The sequence below is a fragment of the Gymnoscopelus braueri genome, assembly GCF_963280865.1.
Source record: "Gymnoscopelus braueri genome assembly, contig: SCAFFOLD_115, whole genome shotgun sequence".
NCBI classification, from domain to species: Eukaryota; Metazoa; Chordata; class Actinopteri; order Myctophiformes; family Myctophidae; genus Gymnoscopelus; species Gymnoscopelus braueri.
In genome coordinates, this window is record NW_027660556.1 from 121259 (window position 1) to 142874 (window position 21616).

The following is a 21616-nucleotide window of genomic DNA, read 5'->3' on the forward strand; positions in this document are numbered from 1 at the left end:
ATCTGCAGTGGGGAACCCATTGTCAGAGTAACTTCTGGGTTGACCTACAAAAAGACTTGCCTCATATACAGTACCCATCATCCTGATCATGGGCACAGTACATTATTACCCCTTAGTAAAAGTAGTCTTGAGTTGATCTGAAGAAAAATGTTAATAAAAACAAAGACAAGTAGCCTACTGTAAAATCATTCGTTTTATTAAAATGTCTCCTTCAATCAAGTACAGTAGCAAAAGAGTTTAGATGTTGTGAAATGTGTGTTAAAGTGTGTCATTTAAAAACAAAACTCCAATATTACAAACAGTGCTACATTATGCCGTGAGTGAAAAGATAACTTCATCACCAAAAAAAAAACTTTGAAAACACATCTACAATATTCAGTGCTCAGCCCAGAGAAAACAATGTGCAATAAATAAAAGAAAAAAGATTTCATTCAGTTCAGATACAGTACATATACAAAGTGCAACATGAACAAATACCCTTTATATCATTAAATTATTATAAATTATTAGTTAATATGCACAACATTTTGCAATGCTGGTTCCAAGGTGAGACAGTGGTGTAAACACATTTTAAGACATTTTCTTCAGTTTGGTCGAAATATTTACTGACACGTCAGTAATATTGCATCAATATATAACATAATTTAAGTACAACGCCCACTCCAGAGTTAACTTTGTACACCAATAAATAATATCATTTCCTGGCTTGTGAAGATTAAAAATTTGACCAAATATGCCCGAACTACCGGGGCCGATTCAGTTTTAGCAGCATAATTGGCATTCCTCATCACAGGAAAACACCCCTGATATTTTTAGTAGAAATGTTAAGTAAAAACAAAGCAATTAAAAGAATCTGAGGCTTCATTCGTTAAGACGATGCAGCAGGTTAGCGTGCTTTAGCCCAGAGCCCAGTGATTTATTGCACAAGAGCAACAGGGAACCACAGCCGCTTGGCACAGACCTCATTTAAGCGGCCTATTGTGACCCGTCAATATGATCAAATGTTCCGAGATGCATAGGTCAGTCAAGATTCCCAATAGCCTCCCTGAAAATTGATTAGGGGCCTCAAATATATATGTTTTTAAGCATCATTGCGTAATTTTAAACACAAATCAAAAACGTTTGCACTATCTAGACTTTGGCTCATAGCTCTTTTTTTTGCTTTTCATAAATCTAAAAAAAAAATGGATTTGGCTATTCTAATGCCAAAATCTTAGTTGGTTTTAGATTTGATTTGATTGTAAGCACAGAACTGAAGTGCCCTTTTATAAATGAGACCCCATTGTTGATTAAATTCTGCACAGCAATTTAAAGAGCATCTTCATCACTTTGTTCCCAATGATTATGAGCAGGATCTCTACATCTACAGCTCTTGTCGTCAGAGCTCACTTTCATTTATGTAATCTTAACAGCTATGTTGGTTGGCCTCGCTCACTCATTCACAAAATCACTTTCCTTACAGTGTGGCGAGGGACCCCAGCCAGCAGGGCACTTCTACTCAGTCAGTCTACTCGCCATCTTTAATCCATTTATCCTCTACTCATCCATTCATCAATAACAGCCATCTTTCCAGCTGGTGTCTCGAAGGGCACTGAAGGTGGACAGGCTCTTTGGGGGTGTCAATAAACTGCGTAAAAAGAGAGAAAAGAAAATTATGATAGGTGTGGGTGTGCCACTGATCAATGCATGCATATTCACACCTAAATCTACAGTAACAACACCCATCATTAACTTTATTAGCTGCAGCTGCGTTGCTTACTAGGATGTCTATAGTTTTTCAACCTGAACTGGGGAAAAACCTATGAATCAACGTCTGTTAGAGATGCGCGGATCGCGGTTTTAGCCGCGGTTTGGGTGGATTCGGGTCAATCAAATATAATTATTATTATATAATTATTATATAATTAGATAATAATTATTAATTATTATCGGATAAACCGCGGGTGAAATATTGCGGTAAATAAATTAATGACATCTAATATATCTAAATCTCTGCGTGCTTGTGTCTGTGTGAGCGTGTAGAGCAGCCTCTGTGCGATGCGATCACAAAATGCATTGATTTAGCCTATGGAATGTCGGTGCGTCTTTTTTCTTTTTTTTAAACCGGTGCTGCTCTGCTGCGCTGGCAGCAGAGCAGTGCGCTCTGTATGTTGGATGCCGCATGTATGTTGGATGCCTGTATGTTGGATGCCGCACAGAGTCTGTATGTTCAGCGCAGCAGAGCAGTGCGCTCTGTATGTTCAGCGCAGCACCGGTTTTAAAAAAAGAAAAAAGACGCACCGACATTCCATAGGCTAAATCAATGCATTTTGTGATCGCATCGCACAACTAATACTGAAACTAACAGGGAATACCAGAAAATAATAATATATTGACATACGGGAAAAACGGTTGGTGCGGATATTTAAATTGGATAATATAATTATTGCGGTTGGATAACGGGCGGATAATTAATTTGTACGTGCGGATTCGGGTGACGTGAGAGGCCATCCGCGCATCTCTAACGTCTGTGTTTGGAGATAATTTTTGGGGGGATAAATTAGTACTTTTTCATCAGTTGAAGCTTCATATGCTTCAAAAATGATCACTTGCACTTTAAGTGATTATACTGTACCCATACTACAAACACAAAGGCTCACAGTAACCACATTACTGTGGTCACTCGTTAGCGTACCTGCGTGCTGGTTGGTTGATCTTGCTGCGGGGGGTGGAGCTCGTGGCACCGATGAAGGAGGCGGGGCGTGGCAGACTGCTGCGCGGTGGGGGGGCAGGGTTTGATGTGGGTGTGCCGCCTCCACCTCCAGCTACTTTGCTAAGCATTGGGATCCCACTGCTGACCCCACCAACCCCACCAGTACCACTACCAGCACCAACCCCACCACAGCTGCTGTTGTTTAGGGACTGGAGGCTAGTGGCGGTCGACATGGAAGCTGAGCCCTTGATGGTGGGGCTGACGTAAGCGGTGGCTTTAAGCGGCTGCCGCGACAAGGGGACGAAGTTTCCCACGCTCTGGACTCTGTTTTGCAGCTGGCCCGGGGAGGGAACTGGTGGAGAGGATGTGAAGACAGACAGAGTTAAGGTGTGCGCACACGCACACACACACACACACACACACACGGGTAGAGAACAACCCTTCGGGCAATTGGGGTGAGCTTTCCTTACCCCAGTTTAGATTGGGAGCAATTATCTGGCAAGATTATCCTCTCGTGTGAGTGGTTCAATGATCCAACCTTGAGCGTCCCGATTTGCTCACAGGACATGATCCTGATCATTTTCAAACATGTTTGATATTGGATCTGGATGATCAGTATTGCCAGAGTGGACCGGTACGGTAGGAGTCATGCGTGACTGAGAGAGTCTAGAGGAGACAGATGTGAACTGAGAGGACTTTTGGCACTGCGACCAGTTGAAACAACCTGTGGTGCGTTAGACAGCTGAGGCTTTTTGATATGCGCCAAGAAGTCTGTAAAGTGTCTTCCCAGACACAGTAATACAACCGTTTGTAACACTGCAAGTTTAACCAGCTCTGGTAAATGTTTACGTCTGCTACCACTGCTGCTGCTGTGTGTGATCATGTGAGATGAAATGACGTGCTGCATTTGGTCAAGCCCGATAATCTTAATACAATCCTGTAGTGTGTGATGCCCATTATTTTCATCTTGTAGCGTGTGCATGTTTAAGATAATCTGATAAGAGAACATTATAAGATTAAACTGTTCTGAGCCCAGTTTAAGCCAGTGTTTGAGTAAATGGACTGTAAGAGTCCAACAAACCCTGAGGGTCCCTGGAGCCTGCATTGAGAACCAGTACAGTAAGCCGATTTGAGGCATCGACAGGTGTTTTGGAATACTATACTATACATAGAAATACTCAAATAGGAAACTTTAAAAAGGACCATAGCATGAACTGAAGCGGTATGGAACTTTTTTTTAAGTTTGAAAAAACTCTTAAGAAATGTAAAGTAAAATGATGGTGGTATCTTACTGGAGGACTGCAGGCGAGCCAACCCACTGGACGAATCAAAGCTCTGGCTGTTACGAAGCAAAGGGGAAGAAATGATGTGATGGGCTGGAATGCTGGGCACACAAGTCATGCTGGCCTTCACCAGGTTAGGCATGCTCCTCCGTAGCTTATCTAACAAGAGAGAAAAGCACACGTACAACACCAAGGTTAACCACTTGAGTCCTATTTACACGTTATCGTACGACAAATAGCAAAAATAGACAACCTGAACTTACAACTTCACAAAGCATCACGGACACGTTGTTGTGGGCTTGTACATCTGCCTTTTTTTCATCCGAATTTTGAATAATTATGTTTTCCCCCCAAACAAATGTTAATAATGTGTAAAAGATTAGAACGGTCTATGTGTCATCGCTGGGAACCAGGATGCTCATTAAGTGTGTATGCTTTTCTTATTCTGAGGAGTCGAACCAAAGTTATTGTTACCCTTACCTGTACACAAGACATAACAACAAAGAACCTTGAACCTTTAGAACGTCAACCGTCTGTGGTCTGAGAGTTTAAGGAGTGCAGCTACATAAAGCTTAAAGGGATACTTCACTTTCCGCCGGGGGACACATTTAAAAAATATATTAAAAATAAATGAAAAAAGTTATGGAAAATTCATGGCCCCCTCACACATTAGTAGGACACTGCGTGTCGTGAGGGGGCCATGAATTTTCCATAACTTTTTTCATTTATTTTTAATATTTTTTTTAAATGTGTCCCCGGCCCGAAAGTGAAGTATCCCTTTAACAGTCACTATTAGCAAGCAGTTAGTACATCAGTGCAGGTCAGTCAGGGTAATAGACTGCCCAATAGTGCGGCGCGTCTGACCACGATGGAAGCATTTTGAATACAAAATATGTTGAACTCAAAATGTCAAAACTACAGTATGCATGGCCACTAGGGGTGGGACGATATATCGATATCGCGATACTTTCTCCCGCGATAACTAATCGATATACTGCCGAAATATATCGATATTTTCAGATATCGTGATACATCGTTGGTGAAATTTCTTGCAATATATATTGAATATCGCAAGATATCGCAATATATCGAATATCGTCGAATATCGTGATATATATTGTTATCGTGGGCCTAATATCGTGATATTTATCGTATCGTGAAGTACCCATATCGTCCCACCCCTAATGGCCACCATTATAGAGAATCACACAACGTTCCCTTATAGCTGGTCAGTGTTTGTAAGTGTTTAATAACTGATTTAAATATGAATTGAGCACAAGCAAAAAACACTAAGATAAACTTACACTCATATTCGGCTGGATTTCCAATGGACGTTTCCCCAAAACAATATGGCCAACAACATACGTGGATACACATACGGTAAATAAACAAAAATGTTACATGTACAAGAACATTTAAACACAGAGAGAAAGATCTCATTAGAAGATTAATTAATCTAGTCCCAAGCAAACTGTCATTTGTTATAGCCAACAGAGCTATAAACTAAGCTGAACCTGATTTACTGTACACAGTATGCTAGCCAAAATGGATAGACTGTACGTACATGTTAGCCAAGAGTGGAGCAGAGGAGATGGACTTCACTGGAAATGATCTTACACAAGACAGAGTCAAGCAAGTTGCCACAAACACACACATTTTGTCTTACTATCTTTAGTGGGGATGTCAAAACCAATTAGTGGGGACGTCAAAAACCATTTACATTTTACTTGCCCTGCTGGCCCAACCTAAGGGGGTTGTCCACCAAGTAATTCTTTCTTGAGCCCAGTGTATGTTTTGAATAGTTTAATAGGAACGTGGCGTATTTACGCTGTGCTGGAAATGCCAGCAGTGTGACAAAGCACTGAGCGTCTATTCTGTGCTTCGTTTTCAGTTGGGGAAAAAAAAACAATTTAGTTCACACTCAGCCTAACCCCAACCTCAAATCCCTATCCCTTACCCTAATACTAACGCTAACCCCTAAATGCCTAATCCAACCGGTGCAACCAAGTATACAGTAATTCGGCATCAACTCCAAACCTAACCCCCTAATCTGAATCTTTTCCTAAATGTAAGCCTAGCTCTTTAAAAAAAAAAGGTTTTTAGTTTTTAACCCCTAGGTTTTTGCTTGCTTGTTTTTAATAGTTTTTTTAAGAGCCTCCTTTTTTAGATTGTTCTATTCAAATGTTTTTTATTCTGTACTGTAGCACTTTGAGGTTTGTTCAAATGTAAAGTGCAATACAAATAAAATGTATTATTAAAATCAACAATCTCTCTTCTGAGGAGTGGACCAGGAAAACTTAACTCACTATTTCTCCTATACACTTATAGATATTTGATCCTTGCAAGTACCAAATATAAGTACACACACACACACACAGCTATATGAGGACCTTGCTGCTCACCTGATCCGGGTCTGAAGGACTGCTGCAGGTCGGCTGCGTAGGAGCTGGCCATACCCAGACCCATACCCATACCCAGGGCGTGGTGGTGCTGGAAGGCCAAGCCTGCGGAAGGAGAAGGAGGGGTGGAGGGAGGGGTGACGAGGGAGCTGGTGCTTCTTCGCCAGTCTCGGATACTGGAGAAGGTGTGGGAGTGGGAGAGGCGGGTGAGGCGCGGCTGCGGAGGCGGCAGGAGGGCGTAGTCTTCCTCCTCCTCTTCCTCGTCTTCCTCGTCCAGGCCGGACACAGCGGCGCTGAGGCCGCTCAGGTGCAGGGACAGGCTGTGGCTGCGGCGGGGGGGGAGGAGGGCTGACGACGACCTGCTGCTGCTGGCGTAGTCCTGCCTTAGACCTGAGGGGGGCAGACATGAGGACCAGCGCGCGCACACACACACACACACACACACACACACACACACACACACACAGAGGAAGACACAGCCAGAAAGGCCAAGCACACAGACACAACACGTAGGCAGGAGGCAGTGTCACAAGCACACACAGACAGAATGACAAGCATACATAGACAGGCACATGTGCACACACACACACACACACACACAATCACCTTTTGACGTTAATGAAGCTAAAGTAGCGATGAGCTCTGAGATCTAGTACATGTTAATGTATTAGGAAGGAGAGAGGTAGAAGAACAGGAAACACATTAAGAAACTGAAAAAGATATAAAAATAAATTACATTAAAAAAATCACACCCTGTGTGAAGTGGGCGGTGTCTTGCTAGCTAATCACAATACTGAATGGAGTCGATCAATCATGTACAAAGGATAAATACATTTATTGAAACACTCTTTATGATGGACAAAACCATAACTTGAAAAAAACCAAAATTTGGTTTTTTTCAAGTTATGGTTGCTTATATAGGGCTATGCACATGTGTCATGTGACACTGGCCAATCACGGTCCTGAATAGGCTGTGATTGGCCAATCACAGCGCAGGATAATTCTACTAATTTCCTGGGCCCAGATCACAGCGCAGGAAAATGTACATTTTCCAAATCTCACTTATAGGGGCGGTTTCACCGCCCAAAAAAACCCTAACCTAGGGTTGGGCGATATGGCTCACAAAGTGAGCTTGTAGACTGGCTATTTGAGCTATTTTTGAAAAACTAGAGACATCTAGAGGTTGGGCCACTATGCGGCCCTCACATCTACACATTGAGGTTAGACACCACACTACATTGGGAACGAGCGTGACGACGTGGGTGGTCGGCCGGCCCGCCGGTCCTCCCTTAAGCCTATGCCGGCCCGCCGGTCCTCCCTTAAGCCAATTTCAATATAGGATTGTTAAAAAGTCTTAAAGGGCAAGACCACTTTGGTAGAAGTTTGGGTTGTGTAGTTACCTTGCCATGATGTAACTCCAAATGTGGACAAGAAATCTAAAATAATTAAAAATAATCTAAAATAAGTGCTCCAATACTTTTGAACTTTTACTCAAGTAACATTTTGAACACAGGCCTTTTACGTGTAACAGAATATTTTTATACTGTGGTATTGCTACTTTTACTTAAGTAAAATATCTGAGTACTTCTTCCACCACTGCCTACAGGAACCTGAAGGGTGGGGGAGGTGGGGAGGGGGGTACGTACTCTCCTCCTGCAGGCGAGCCATGACCTGGACGTCAGTGAGGTCATTCAGCTTGTATCCCTGTAGGACCAGGGAGTCATCCTCCATCATGGAGGCCATCAGCTCGCTGTCCATAGACGACTGGGGGCTGGACGACGAACGCTGCAGACTGCGGTCTTTAAAAAAAAAAGAGAAATAAATCACATTTTGACAGTTGCTTGCCATGCTGGTGATTGAAGCACTAGAGCAGTCGTTATCAAAATGGGGTTTGGGGACCTTCAGGAGGTCATTGAGGGGAGTCCAGAGTCCATAAATTTCTCTCTCCCCACCTACAGTATAGACTATAGACCGTTATAGAATTCTGTACTAAATCTACGACCATGCAGACTGTGGTCATTTGTTCTAAATGTTGTTACTTAGGCTTTTGTTTAGTTTTTTCTAGTTTCAATTTAGATAGCACGTTATTTAGACAGATGCTAGGTTCATCCTTTACCTGGTATCCTATAGTTTCAATGTATAGAATATAGATTATTATTTTGATAGTGCATCGTTTAGACTTACGCTAGATTCTTGGTTTACTCATGATCCTGGTTTACTGAGGCACTAGAGTCTCTCTGCATTTGATGTATGCATTTACCTAACTTATTCTAAGTCACTTGGTTAACAGCATCTTCTAAATGCACCCCATTAAGCTAGAGCCCTCCCCACAGACCGCATAGAACAAACAAACACACACAACATGAAACTGAGGCTTGGAGGGGGCGAGGCTTACTGCGGTTGCCTAGGTGAGGGAAGAAGGTGGGCGTCCTGTCAGACAGAGCAGCGGTCTCCTTACCCATGGGACTCACAGCCCTCTGGAGGATGGGATGGACGGGGGAGGAGAGGGGTGGGGCTGAGAAGACAGAGGTGACGGGTCATAATACACAGCAGATCACAGTCGACACTTTGATAGCGACATTTACCACGAAGGACCCATAAAGCTCTGATATTGCTACGGAGTGGCGGGATTAATGGGTGTATAAATGAGCTAGACAGAGATACACTTGACCTTGACACCTCTGATCTGATGCAGAGGCTGACAGTAAGAAAGGAAGGCTTGGAAAGAATTCGACATGAACACTTCAGTGGAATCGTAATGTGACATGACAATATTCTGATGTCAAATTAGTTGCCCAAGAGATGATTGTGATGAACATAATTTTACTCAAAATGACCAAATTAGGAATAGTACAGTATATTAATTGGTGCCAATTTAGCATGATAAACAGTTTTGTTTGGCAACACAAATAGCAGCACCATGCAATTCGTAGTGAACATCAATTTGATACCGTGTGATTTTGCCAACATACACCATGTTGTGATACAAGAGATAAAAAAGATATCATGATATTGATGTCACACATCACCCAGCCCTAGAAAAGGTGGTCCCCGACCGTCACATCCCAGCACAATGTTCAGCACTCCCACTGTCATAACAGTCAGGTCATATGGTTCATTTTTTTCCCTTCACAAATCAACAAGGTTTACCGTGTCTTTCTGACAACTGAGGTGTGGAGCAGGCTCTTGCCAACGGGGATGAACTGAGCAGAGGCACGCCAGCTACTCGATTAAAGGGTGGGGCAGCAGGAGGACTGGAAAACATTGAACGCCACCTGGAGACTGGAGAGAGAGAGAGAGAGCGAAATAGAACAAAGAGCCAGAATAAGGAATAACACCAAGCAAACCCATTGCTGGCCACTGGCCAGGGTCAATTCCCTTATTTATATCAATAATGCCCAACAACGAGCTCTACATGTCTGCTACTGGCTGTGGGTTGAAGTGTCCTTGCGCAAGCCCCAAATAGTTCCGATGAGCAAGGTTGGTGCTTTCCATGGTTTCCTCTGCCCCTGTAGTGTGAAATAAATTGTAAAGTGCTTTGGAGAAAGTATATATAAAATACTAATAAAAATGCAGTCCATTTCATTAGAAAAAACTAAACCTGTGTGAATTGAAAAGTAAAGAACAAACAAATGTCCTCACAACATGTTTGTTTTCCACACACACACACACACACACACACACACACACGTTGTGTGAGTACATCAAAAAGTTTTATTTCATAAATAATGCCTTTTATTTTTGCCATTTTCAAACCTAACACCAAAGCCTGAGTTATACTTACAAGCTCACAGTGTGTCACAGCGTGACACATTTAGGTTTGGCATAACTCCAACGCTAACCCTGACCCCTAAACCTAACATCTAAATGCCTAATCCTAACGCCAACCTGGATCATTTCTAAACTGTAAGCTTAACTCAAAAAAGATTTAACCATAAAAATATCCATTTCTCTTGTGAGGACCAGGAAATATCGTCACAATGCCTTATTTCTCAAACTCTACTACAAATACCTGTGGGGTAATTTGCCTCTCACAAGTATAGTAACACAAGTACTGTGTACACACACACACACACACACACACTCACACACAGAGTGCGGCAGGCAGCAGTTCCCTCATAACCTCATGGTGTCACAGTAGCGCAACTGCCACAAATCAGCCCCATTCATCCGCTCCTGTCACAGCAGCACATCTGCTCTGCTCGGCACAGAGGACAAAGCCCCGTTCAGCCAGGCAAAGACAAGAGTCTGTCAGAGACACTCAGTGCCAGGTACAGTACAAACAGTACTCACTGTTATGTGAGGTGGCAGAGTACTGCTGCCTGTACATCACTCAGAATCAAGCCATTAGTACCAGTGTGTAGACAAGAACTGGTTCTGGGTTAAGGTGCCACGTGAAACAAGGGCGATGACATTTTACAAGATGTAGGACAATGACAGTGCAGGTGACTGTGTACACATAGTACTGTGTGTGTGTGTGTGTGTGTGTATAAAAGTCCCAGCATCCGGCTTTGAAATTGAGTCTATATAGGAAGTGACGGTTCATATGAATGGCCTGTAGTTTCGCCGTTTTACCCCTGCTGGTGTCAGAAAGAATTTCCCTATTCAAGTGGGTGGGTTGTTGACGAACTTTAGACTCAAGCATTAATTTCCGGTTGCTTAGATATGACGCGATATAGAAAGATGGCGGATTTGAAATCGTTGACAAATGGGCTTCATTTACAGTCCATTAGAAACCAATGGCGTCACTCTCAATTAATTTTTTACAGTCTATGGTATGTATACACACACACTTAACATAAGTAATGTAATGGACATATACTGCTACACGCACACAAGCCGATATAAACTTACAATAGTTTAAATATAATATTTAACCACCCTCTAAACGTGCCCTGGGTCGACTCTATACTTGGTCCACTCTTTGTCTCAGCCAGGCCTAAAGGCATGGCCGAAACTATGTTTTGCACCCCGTCCGTCCGTCCGTGAACAGCTAATCTCCAGCACTGTTTGCTTGTTCGCAGCGAAACTGTGCACACTCCCTGGATGCCAGAGCAGAACTCTCTGCCACACATTTTTCACATGGGCCCGTTATAGCACCACCAGGAGGCCGCTTTTTGCAAAACGAAGTGTCCTTGAGCAAGACGCTGAACCAGTGGTGTGTTCTACCGTGTCCTGCTGTATACGCCGTATACAGTGTAGATTTTTTGGGGAAAAAGCGTATACAGTCTACTAACCATTTCATCCATTGAAAACGTGCTAGCGTATACGACCATGCGCATCTCGTGCAGGGAATGATTATCGTATACCTCCGAAAAAAAACCTAGACCACACCACTGCGCTGAACCCCTAATTGCTCCCGATGAGCAGGTTGGTGCCTTGCATGGTTTCCTCCGCAATCGGTGTATGAATGCGTGTGTGAATGGGTGAATGTAATGCACAATCTATATAAATGCACCATTTTACAAATGTTTCATATTCCATTCTGATTGGCTAAGATTGGCTTCCAAAGTTTGCAGGAGCGCTCTGTTTTGAACAAAATGCCTCATGAACACAGCGTGCGATTTCCGTGAAATGTTGCATGCACAGTCTCACTAGGCAGAGGAAGAAATGAAATCTTTCAAATCAGCCTCATGGTGGCGCTATAACAGGCCGATTTGTGTTTTTACCTATAACTGCACCAATCTGTAACTTTGTATCTGCACTCACACTTAGAGGATAAGGAAAAACATTTGCCCTGCATTTTTAACATCTGCCTTTTTTTGGATGTTACTCCTTCAGATTTTATCAATATTTCACGCAAATGGTACACATGATCTCTATAGTCATGTGATCAAGACGGATCCGTTTGATTTTTCATATTCTATCCTGAGTGGCTAAGATTGACATCTAAAGTTTGCAGGAGTGGCCCATTTTGAACACTAGATAAAAGTGCTCCTTGGAGCACAGGTCTCCGCCAGGTCAGGTAGAATTGGCCACCTGGTGGCGCTATAACAGGCCCATGTGAAAAATGTAAACAATTTGGGGCAGAGGTTCAGAATTGGCATCCAGGGAGTGTGTGCGCAAAGAGTCGCTGCGATCAGGCCAACGGTGCCCGAGATTAGCTGTTCACAGACAGAAGGACGGACGGACAGGGTGCAAAACATATTCTTGCCATGCCTTCGGCCTGGCAGAGACAAAAATGCCGCAAATCATGAACACAGCTTCTGAGTGCGGTGAAACTTTGCACGCACAGTTGCACTATGTTGAGGAACAAATGCCACCCTTTTAACATTGCCCTATTATAGCGCCACCATATATAATAATATATATATATATATATATATATATATATATATATATATATATATATATATATATATATATATCCATCTATCCTACAAATTTTGTCCAAACATCACGCAAATCGATACACATCATCTCTAGTCAATGATCAAGAAGGATCCATCCAATTTTTTATATTCCATCCTGATTGGCCATTCCAAACATTGCTGGCCAACAATAACCTACCTGACCTGGCGGAGACCTGTGCTCTGAGGAGCACTTTTCCTAGTTCCCTCTACACCAAATCTCTGCAAATAGACGACCCACATGCTCACAATGCATTGCGAATCATTGTGGACTTGTAGATCGGCCATTTTCAGCTAATAGTCCACAAAATTAGGAATGCTAGGGTTCAAGTGGATAACTATTAATAAACATTGAAAAAACAGACCTCTACTAGTGAAGGGAAAGGATGAATTTTTAAAAAATGTACCGCATTGCTAATCCTATCACATATCTCTTTATATTTATGTGCGAGTACGTGCGTGCAATGCAAAATAATGTGCACATACAATGCATGCGTGCCTGTATGTATGCGGGGTGCAGCCAAGCATGCACGCACGCGCGTTTTGTTCAACCCACACCCGTCTGCAGACGGCAGAGGAAGATGCCTCTCCGGTACCCGTCGATGTGAATATAAGCCACTCAGCAATCGAAAGAGGGGTGCATGCCTTTCATGTAAGCATGGTTTCCATGGCAACGGCTCACTGGGTCTGATGGGCTTCGCAAGAGTCTTACCGCGGGGCGCACAGATACTAGGCCGAGCTGGTGGGAGGCTGGTTCTGAGCCCGCAATTAACCCATTAAATCCGGCAAAGCATCTGTGTCACTTTAGATATTAACCACTTTAGCCGTTATTATACTTTGGCAATTCAAAAATAGCAGATTTACAAGCTCATAGCACGTCACTTCGTGTCGCACTACGAGCTTGTAGATCTGCTATTTTTGAAAAATATTCTTTTAAAGCAAACATTTTTTACTCATATCTTTGCTTCTGGGGGTCCCTGGAACAATAATTTTGAGATGGGGGGTCGGCAGCCAAATACATATAATTTTGGGGGTCCTCGAGTTTGAGCACATAGGTTTTTCAGAAAACTGTTAGGATAGAAGACATTTGTAGAATGGGCCTCAGGTCTTAATGGGTTAAAAAGGTACATGACTGCAGCCAGCCGATGCACTGGGATCAGTGCATGCTCGCCTCCTTTGATGCAACAAGCTGCTCTGCCGGTGTAACCAAGTCGACACTGATGTCTCCTGACCCGAATATTTAAAAAGGAACGTCTCTGAGCAATAGAGAGCGGATTAAAACGGCAGGTACACAAGCTGTTATTCAACAACGCTGGGGAACAGGGCTCTTCTAGAAGTGATGTACTCTGTACGGTAGAATGGTCACACATGATTTACATGTTTATGCAGCAAAACATCTCTTTCACACATGAGTCTACACTCCCCACCCTCCTTTTTCCCCTCTACACCAAATCCTAACACCAACCGGCATTTCATAATAGGCAAAAATAGTCTACAAGCCCACAGTTTGCTACGCTATTTTTGACGAATGTTCGCCTATTATGACATGCTCAGAATAAGGACGCTAGGGGTCAAGTGGTTAATGAATGTGATTTAACATTCAATGCTCTTTTTTATGATTTTATAAACCTTAACCTGCTATTTCTTATGCCATTTTGATGTGTTCTTTCCTCTCTATTCTATGGTCTCTTCCCTAATTTACCTTGTAACTGTGTGACGTGACAATAAAGTTCCATTGATTGATTGAAACAAGTTGCTCCTTCTTTATGACTTGAAGTCAGGGATGAAGGCTGTGATCCTAATGTTAGAGGAGGATGTTATGACAACAGTAGGTCCCCCACCTACTGTTGTCATAACATCCTCCTCTAACATTAAGATCAATAAGAAATAACACATCGTTAGCTCCAGCAACATTTGGAGAAGCAGTCTCTTCTAAGATTTGGAGGGTGGTGTATGGTAGGAGAGCCAGACACACACACACACACAGCTCCTCTGATGCAACACGCCTCTCAGCAGAGGCAATTTTCAAGTTCCCTTGAATGAATTCTGACAACTGTGACCCTTTTTTTAACTTCCTTTGCAACATAATGAGGGAAGTAAAAACTATGGTTGTACCTATAACAGAAAAAGATTGGCCAATACCGATAGCAAGGGGAAAACATTGTCAAATACAGATTGTTAGACTTGTTAACTCAAGTGAAGCTGAAATCCATCAACCACTCACAATTCCACTTTATGCAGCAAAGTCAATCATGTTTTTCTTTTTTGAACCAAAGCATGACAGCTATATTAAACTGAAAAAGCACAGGAAATAAAGCAATGGGTTTAGTTTTGCCTGCATCAATCTCACATTAATCAGCACATGCGTTGGTAGGCTACTAAATACACATGATCAACAGTGTAATACAAACTATCAACAGTGATGTGGGGTAGCACATCAGTGGTGGAAAGTAACTAAGTAGATTTAGTCAAGTACTTGAGTAAAATCTTTAGGTACTTCTACTTTAGCATTTACGTTTTTCAATACTTTATAATTCTGCTCCACTCAGAGGTAAAATTTTACTTTTTACTCCACTACAAATGTTTGAAAACTTTTGCTGCAAGTTACTAAAGTTGTACATTTAGATTACATTAACCAATTTAGCCCTATTTTGTAGTCTATTCCAAAATAGCAGATCTACATGCTAGAGTGTGTAGATTTGCTATTTTCGAAAAATTAGAATACTTTCACGTTTGCACATAATATATATATATATATATATATATATATATATATATATATATATGAAGTATATTCTAACAACAATACTTTTGTACTTTTACCCAAGCAAAATTCTGAATACAGGACTTTTAAAAGTATTTCTACATTGTGGTTTACTTAAGGAAAGCATCAGAGTACTTTCTCCACCACTGGTGCACACAAACACATGTGTGCACAAACACACTTGCTCTCACAGGTGAGTCATGCTCCATCTCCTCTCATTAAGATCTTCAGGTTGTTAAGCTGTCTTCATTCATTCCAAACATGTAGCCGAGACTGTGGGAGCCGTCACCTCCATCACACTTCCAGCACTCTGGCACTACCATTGGTAGTCTGACAAAGCTTTATTGTCAGTTGTAGTCTGCGTGACACGCTACAAGAAAAGAAGTCGAGCTGGCTTCCAACTTTTTTCAGAGCTCCAATGACGCAGTTCAGTGTGAATCATGTTTTTGTTTCACAAAGTTTAGTGTGATCATACGTTTTTGTTTCACCAGTTGCACAGCCCTTCACTCTGCCCATAAAACCTGCTCCCTAAGAGGAATAAAAACTAATTATTGCCGTTAACCCCAACCCTGTGCTATTTAACCCTAACCTTCACATCACAGTGTGGCTTAAGCAACTTAGTAGCCATGTGGTTTGTCATGCTTGGTTGTTTTGTTGCTTTTGTTGCCGTCAGTGTGAACGCAGCATTAGGATAGAGTCACTGAAAATCAATACGAAGTTAAGTCTGAGTGATCACCTTTATATTCTACTAGACCGGTGCCCGAATGGCCTACTCGCCCACACTCAAGTCCACCACGCAAGTCGGAAATTATGCAAGTAAAGAACGATGCTAGTTGGGAATGCATGCACAACCCGGTTATGCAATTCCCGTTGTACCCGTTCCTAGAGTACTCGCTGTACCCGTTGTTAGAGTACCCAGTGCGCTACCCGTTAGAATAGATAATTACAATCAAGGGGTTATTTATAAACAGGCACCGACCTACTTGTGAACTATGCAAGACGTTGAAATTAGCCGTTGTACGAGACCAGTTGCACCCTTTATCAGAGTACCCAGTGCGGTACCCTCTACCCTATGACTAATAGACTAAAGGTGGAGAAGATACAGGGATCCCTGATGTTGTCAGAAACTGCTGACGTTGCAGGTGAAGCCCCCCCCCTCACCACGCACAGTACATTTCAGACCTGTGGGAAACACCAGTGTTTCCCACAGGTCTGAAATGTACTTGTGCTTATAGGCATCTATTTATGAAATGTGATGAAAGCTGAAGGAGGCCATGTCAGTGGTCTGATATTCCTTTAGGGAAATTAAACAAATTAAAAGGATGTTTTTACCTGTTGTAGCTCCTATACAAAGCTCCTATTTGAGATTGGCCTTCCAGTGCCCCCTTATCCGTTCGCATCAGCCAACTCAATCCACAAAACCATTTCTCTGCAACATTCAAATAAATGTCTACGAATTAGTAGCATTGGCTGATAAGTAGGGTTGCAGAAATACTTATTTGGTGTTGCTTAGAAAGTCTATTAAAAGGCAAGCTCAAAGTTAAATTAGAAGCCAAAGTAGACTTGTTAATCACAACCCATTCACACACACACACATATTCACACCCCGGCGGTGGAGGCAACCATGCAGGGTACTGTACCAACCAGCTAATCGGGAGAGGTTAGGGGTTAAGAGTCTTGCTCAAGGACCCTTCCACACACAGCCAGGAGGAACTGGGGATCAAACTGGTTTCAGGACGGCCGTGTTACCTCTTGAGCCACTGCCGCCCAGTAGATGGTTAGACATCAACAAAAGCTAAACTACAAGTTTCAGGTAACCAGGTCAGTCAAAGTAAACAGACTATTGATACTCTGTTGCATGATTGTGCTCCTCTACAATTTCCTCCGCTGAAAACGCGTACTTTATGTTGAGCAACATGTTCATGTGTTGACGTATACATTTGGCCCAATATCAACTGCTTGAGGATTTGTTGGCCATCTCTTCAGCCAAAACACTAAACCAATCACACTGGTGAGAAATCTGACATGCAACCAAAATAAATAATACCTCCAATATGCGGGTTACATATGTAATAAGGCTTTTGAGGTTTGTTTTGCAGTAAACCACTCTACTGTTTGTGATCCTGCACGGCCAGAAATAAAAATAATATACGACTCTTCGCATGGATTTTATGCAACAGTCAGCAGAAATCGAGGGACTCGCACCTCAGAGACAATCAATCCATCATGACGGAGGGTACCGTAGTTGATAGTGTTATGTCACGGTCAACAACCTTATCGTTTTGTTTGGTTGTTTATACAGGAGACATAATCCCATAAAGGGAGCTTTCTAAAGCGCTGTAGTCCTCTGTACACCCACAGTGGTTAAAAGGGCAGAGGTGTGATCACCGTTTAAAATGACAGTACAATACTTACTCTAAAATAATCCATAATATAGAGCACGCAGGGATACCAAGAGAAAAGTGAAAGCTTTCAACACATAGAAGCACGTTCTGGATAAAAGTGTCTAGCAAATGACGATCCTTTTGTGATCTATTTGTATAGTCTTTTCAGCATCACGCAGGTGTTTACAAACATGATGATCACCTTTTACTGTTATTCTACTTTTTATCACTCTTTGCCTTCATGTGAATTTTGCAGTCTTTGCTAGTTTAATGTGACCAATCAGACTCCATGTACAGTATGGCTAAACTAGTCGGTAATGAAACGATTCTGTACCTTGGTCCAGTTTGAGTGAGAGTGAGCGTCTGACGGCCTCCACCTCGGACTTGGGCCTGTCCAGCACCATTCTGCACCACTGCACGGGTGTGAGGGGGCTGTCCACACACGACATCCTGGCTTTGGAAGACACATATAACCTGCAAAGTGAGAGAGAGAGGGAAATAAGTTGAAAAGAGCATGGCAGAAGAAAAACAAAAAGGACAATCCTCACAAGAGTGGACAATGCCGGTGTGTGACTGACAAGTGAGAACACAGTATGATCCTTAGAACACAAATTAATGGGAATTCTGGTCTGCTACTGTCCAGCAGCCCAGGCCCACCGTTGTGCCAAGGAATAAACTCTTTGTAATGTGATGACAGATTTCAGGTCATCAGGCCAAGCTGTCCTGTCCGTTCCCACGAAGCAGCAGGTTATTTTGACAGCACATTTTCAGCTCTTTTCACCTTGATTGGCTTTGACAGGAAGCACAGAGGACGCTGAATTATAGATGCATTTACCCCTGCACCCTGATGTGAGGTGGCACTGCTCTTATGGCAGGACATGGAGGAAGAAGCAATGGAGGGCACAGAGGACAACACACACACACACACACACACACACACACACACACACACGGGAGGGACAGGACAGCACATTACTGGACACTTGAGCAGCTTAGCCCGCCTAATCAAATTGACTTTTAATCTGCAGTGTGCAACACTTCGTTGAAAACAAAGAGCTGCAGCGATGGTTAACATGGAACCCCGTCTCCCCAGACTTCACAATTTTGGCTCCTCCAGCTCAATATAAATAGATAATATTTAGCTGCTACGATTTTTGTTATAATTTCCCCTCTGACTTGAACATTAATATATTGGAGACAAATAAACAATTTTGGTAATTAGCAAGGTGTGGCTGTGTTTTAGTTATAAATATTTAATCAAATAGATCGAGAACACACATTGAGTCGGTGCCATATGGTTAAAGGTTTCTTAAAACAAGTGATCATTTCTTCGCCTGGGGAAGCAAGCAACACATGGTTGGATATTTATTAGGCAAGGCAATTGTATTTGTGTAGCACATTTCAACAACAAGGCAATTCAAGGTGCTATACACAAAGCATGCAAGCAAAAGGGAACACAATACTACAATTATAAAAATGACATTAAACAAAAGTAAAACAATAATGGATACAGTTACAGTGCAGAGGAGAAAACAAATAGTTACCACGTCTCAGCATCCTCCTCATCCGAGGGGAATAGGGAGTCCAGGTCCAGCAGGTCCACCTCGTCCAGGACCGTGGGCTCTCCATCGTCCTCCTCCTCATCCTGCTCCTCCTCCTCATCAGAACCATCAGAATGCAGGCAGTACGACCCCAACAAGGAGGATGACTGGCACAGCAGGGCCGGTAGCGGCGTGGGCAGGCAGCAGCCACCACCACCAATGCAAGGCGGTGAAGGGGACAGTCTGTGCGGGCTGGCCCGGCTCCTCAGCTGCTCGTTCTGCTTCTCCAGCTTCCTGATGAGCGCCTGCAGCTTCTTCACCTCCAGCTCCGCGTTGTTCAGCGTGTTGGCGTTGCAGTCCGTCATGATGATATTCGGATGGTTCTTCATCAGAGCCGCTGCCATCAGTGCCTCCATGATTTTAACACGTTTTTTTTTAATTGTTGGTTTGATGGGAGAAAAAAATTGTGCATAAATAAAGCCTATTATTAAGGCGGGGGCAGGCTGCAACAACGCGCTTGTTACCCGATGCCCTCGCCGTGATTTCGTGTGTGTTTGGCGGTGCTGTAGTGTGTGAGCTTTGGTACCGGTGTTGTAATCCGTCTCCTCCTGCTGTAACACCCGCATCAGCCAATGAGCTGCTACACCCACCAGCCCCGCCCCCTCCCGTCCAGCCACACATGCCCTTCTCTGATTGATTGTAAGGTGAGCGCACCTGTCCTCAGTGGTGTAAAGTGACTGAGTACATTTACTCAAGTACCGTACTTAAGTACAATACAAGGTATTTTTTACTTTACTGGAGTAATTAAAAAAACCTTTACTCCGCTACATCACAGAGTCAGATATTGAATATGAAAACTTTACTAGTTACTTTTACTTTACTAGTAGATTTTGATTATTATTACAAAACATGCATTAACCACTTCAGCCCTATGCATACTTAGGCTATTTGAAAATAGCCGAGTTGTGAGCTTGTAGATCTGCTATTTTCAAAGCATTTTTATAAATTTTAAACTTTTGAAATGGGACATTCTGCAAAATTAGTACTTTTACTTTCAGTACTTAAGTATATTTTAATGCAAATACTTATGTACTTTTACTCAAGTACATTTTTAATACCGGACTTTTACTTGTAACAGAGTATTTCTACATGGCATATTGATACTTCTATTCAAAAAAAAAATTAAGAGTACCTTTTCCACCACTGCACACCTGTCCAGTCCTGCTCCAATTAGACAAATAATGAAAAACATCCTTGTTGTGGGAATGTATTGTTAACTAAGGCTGTAAATTGTTTTCGACTGTTTCCAAAACCCCAAACATATTTGTTAGGTTATGCCCATCTACGAACACCATATTAAATGACACATCCTTTCATTAAGAAACGCACTACATAGTCTTATTGAAGCATGTATTTTAAATCAACATCAGTTCAAATTTATGAAGAGAATCAGCTTGATTGGAGAGATTCATTTGAAACATTGGCGCCACTCTGTGTTTGAAACGTGTAATTGCACCCATAGGAAACGACTCACTGGTTGTTCAAAAAACGCAGAATGCAGGTATTAAAGAAAAAAAACATTCCTGGTGCAATTTGTATTTGCACTAATGAGACTTAAATGTTTGTATTGATAAATAACAATGCATCTTCCATATGAAAAACTTAATTTAATGGTCAACACATTGATAACCAAGCAGTGATGAAACGGGTTTGTTTTCATTCCTTGACATACACTGACCTCCAGTGGCTGTTGAAGTAAACTACAGTTATTACATGAAAAAGGATGTATGCTGACATTTGAGACTGTGTTCATGTATTGAACGCATGGTTTTTGTCCATGTATATTGAATGCATGGTCATGTCTGCCTGCAGTACAGGAAGGCACGTACATTACTACAGTATAACTACTGCCTGTACATAATACAGTGTACATACAGTAGTTGTTTGCCCCTGAAACTGTGGCCCCCCATTTGCAACAGATTATTTTGCCTACATGACTACATATTCCAATTGATATCATGGATAATTATGGTGCTCTTCCACTCTATGGTACCGACTTAACTTGACGCAACTCTACTTGTCTTTTTTTCCTTTCCATAGGGAAAAGTTGTAAATAGTATCGGATACCTTTTTGCCATCACCTGTGTTAAGGGTTCAAGCGAGCTGAGGTGATACCAAAAATTATTATGACCTGGAACGCATC

At 42.4% G+C, this 21616-nt stretch overlaps 1 protein-coding gene across 2 annotated transcripts; it reads right to left on the reverse strand.

Moving 5' to 3' along the window:
- Positions 1-215: 215 nt before the first annotated feature.
- On the reverse strand, positions 216-19861 carry LOC308081442 (SLAIN motif-containing protein 1-like). 2 transcript variants are annotated; one of them, XM_080457809.1, is made up of 9 exons: positions 19417-19861; positions 18207-18346; positions 9525-9656; positions 8833-8889; positions 8021-8173; positions 6378-6764; positions 3985-4134; positions 2675-3044; positions 216-1627 (listed from the first exon to the last, which is right to left on the reverse strand). In XM_080457809.1, the coding sequence occupies exons 1-9, from the start codon at positions 19827-19829 to the stop codon at positions 1552-1554; spliced, it is 1878 nt and encodes a 625-aa protein (XP_080313935.1). In that variant the 5' UTR covers positions 19830-19861; the 3' UTR covers positions 216-1551. The 2 variants fall into 2 exon arrangements, with proteins under 2 accessions (XP_080313935.1, XP_080313934.1); XM_080457808.1 differs by having other exon boundaries at positions 8770-8889.
- Between the last annotated feature and the right edge of the window lie 1755 nt (positions 19862-21616).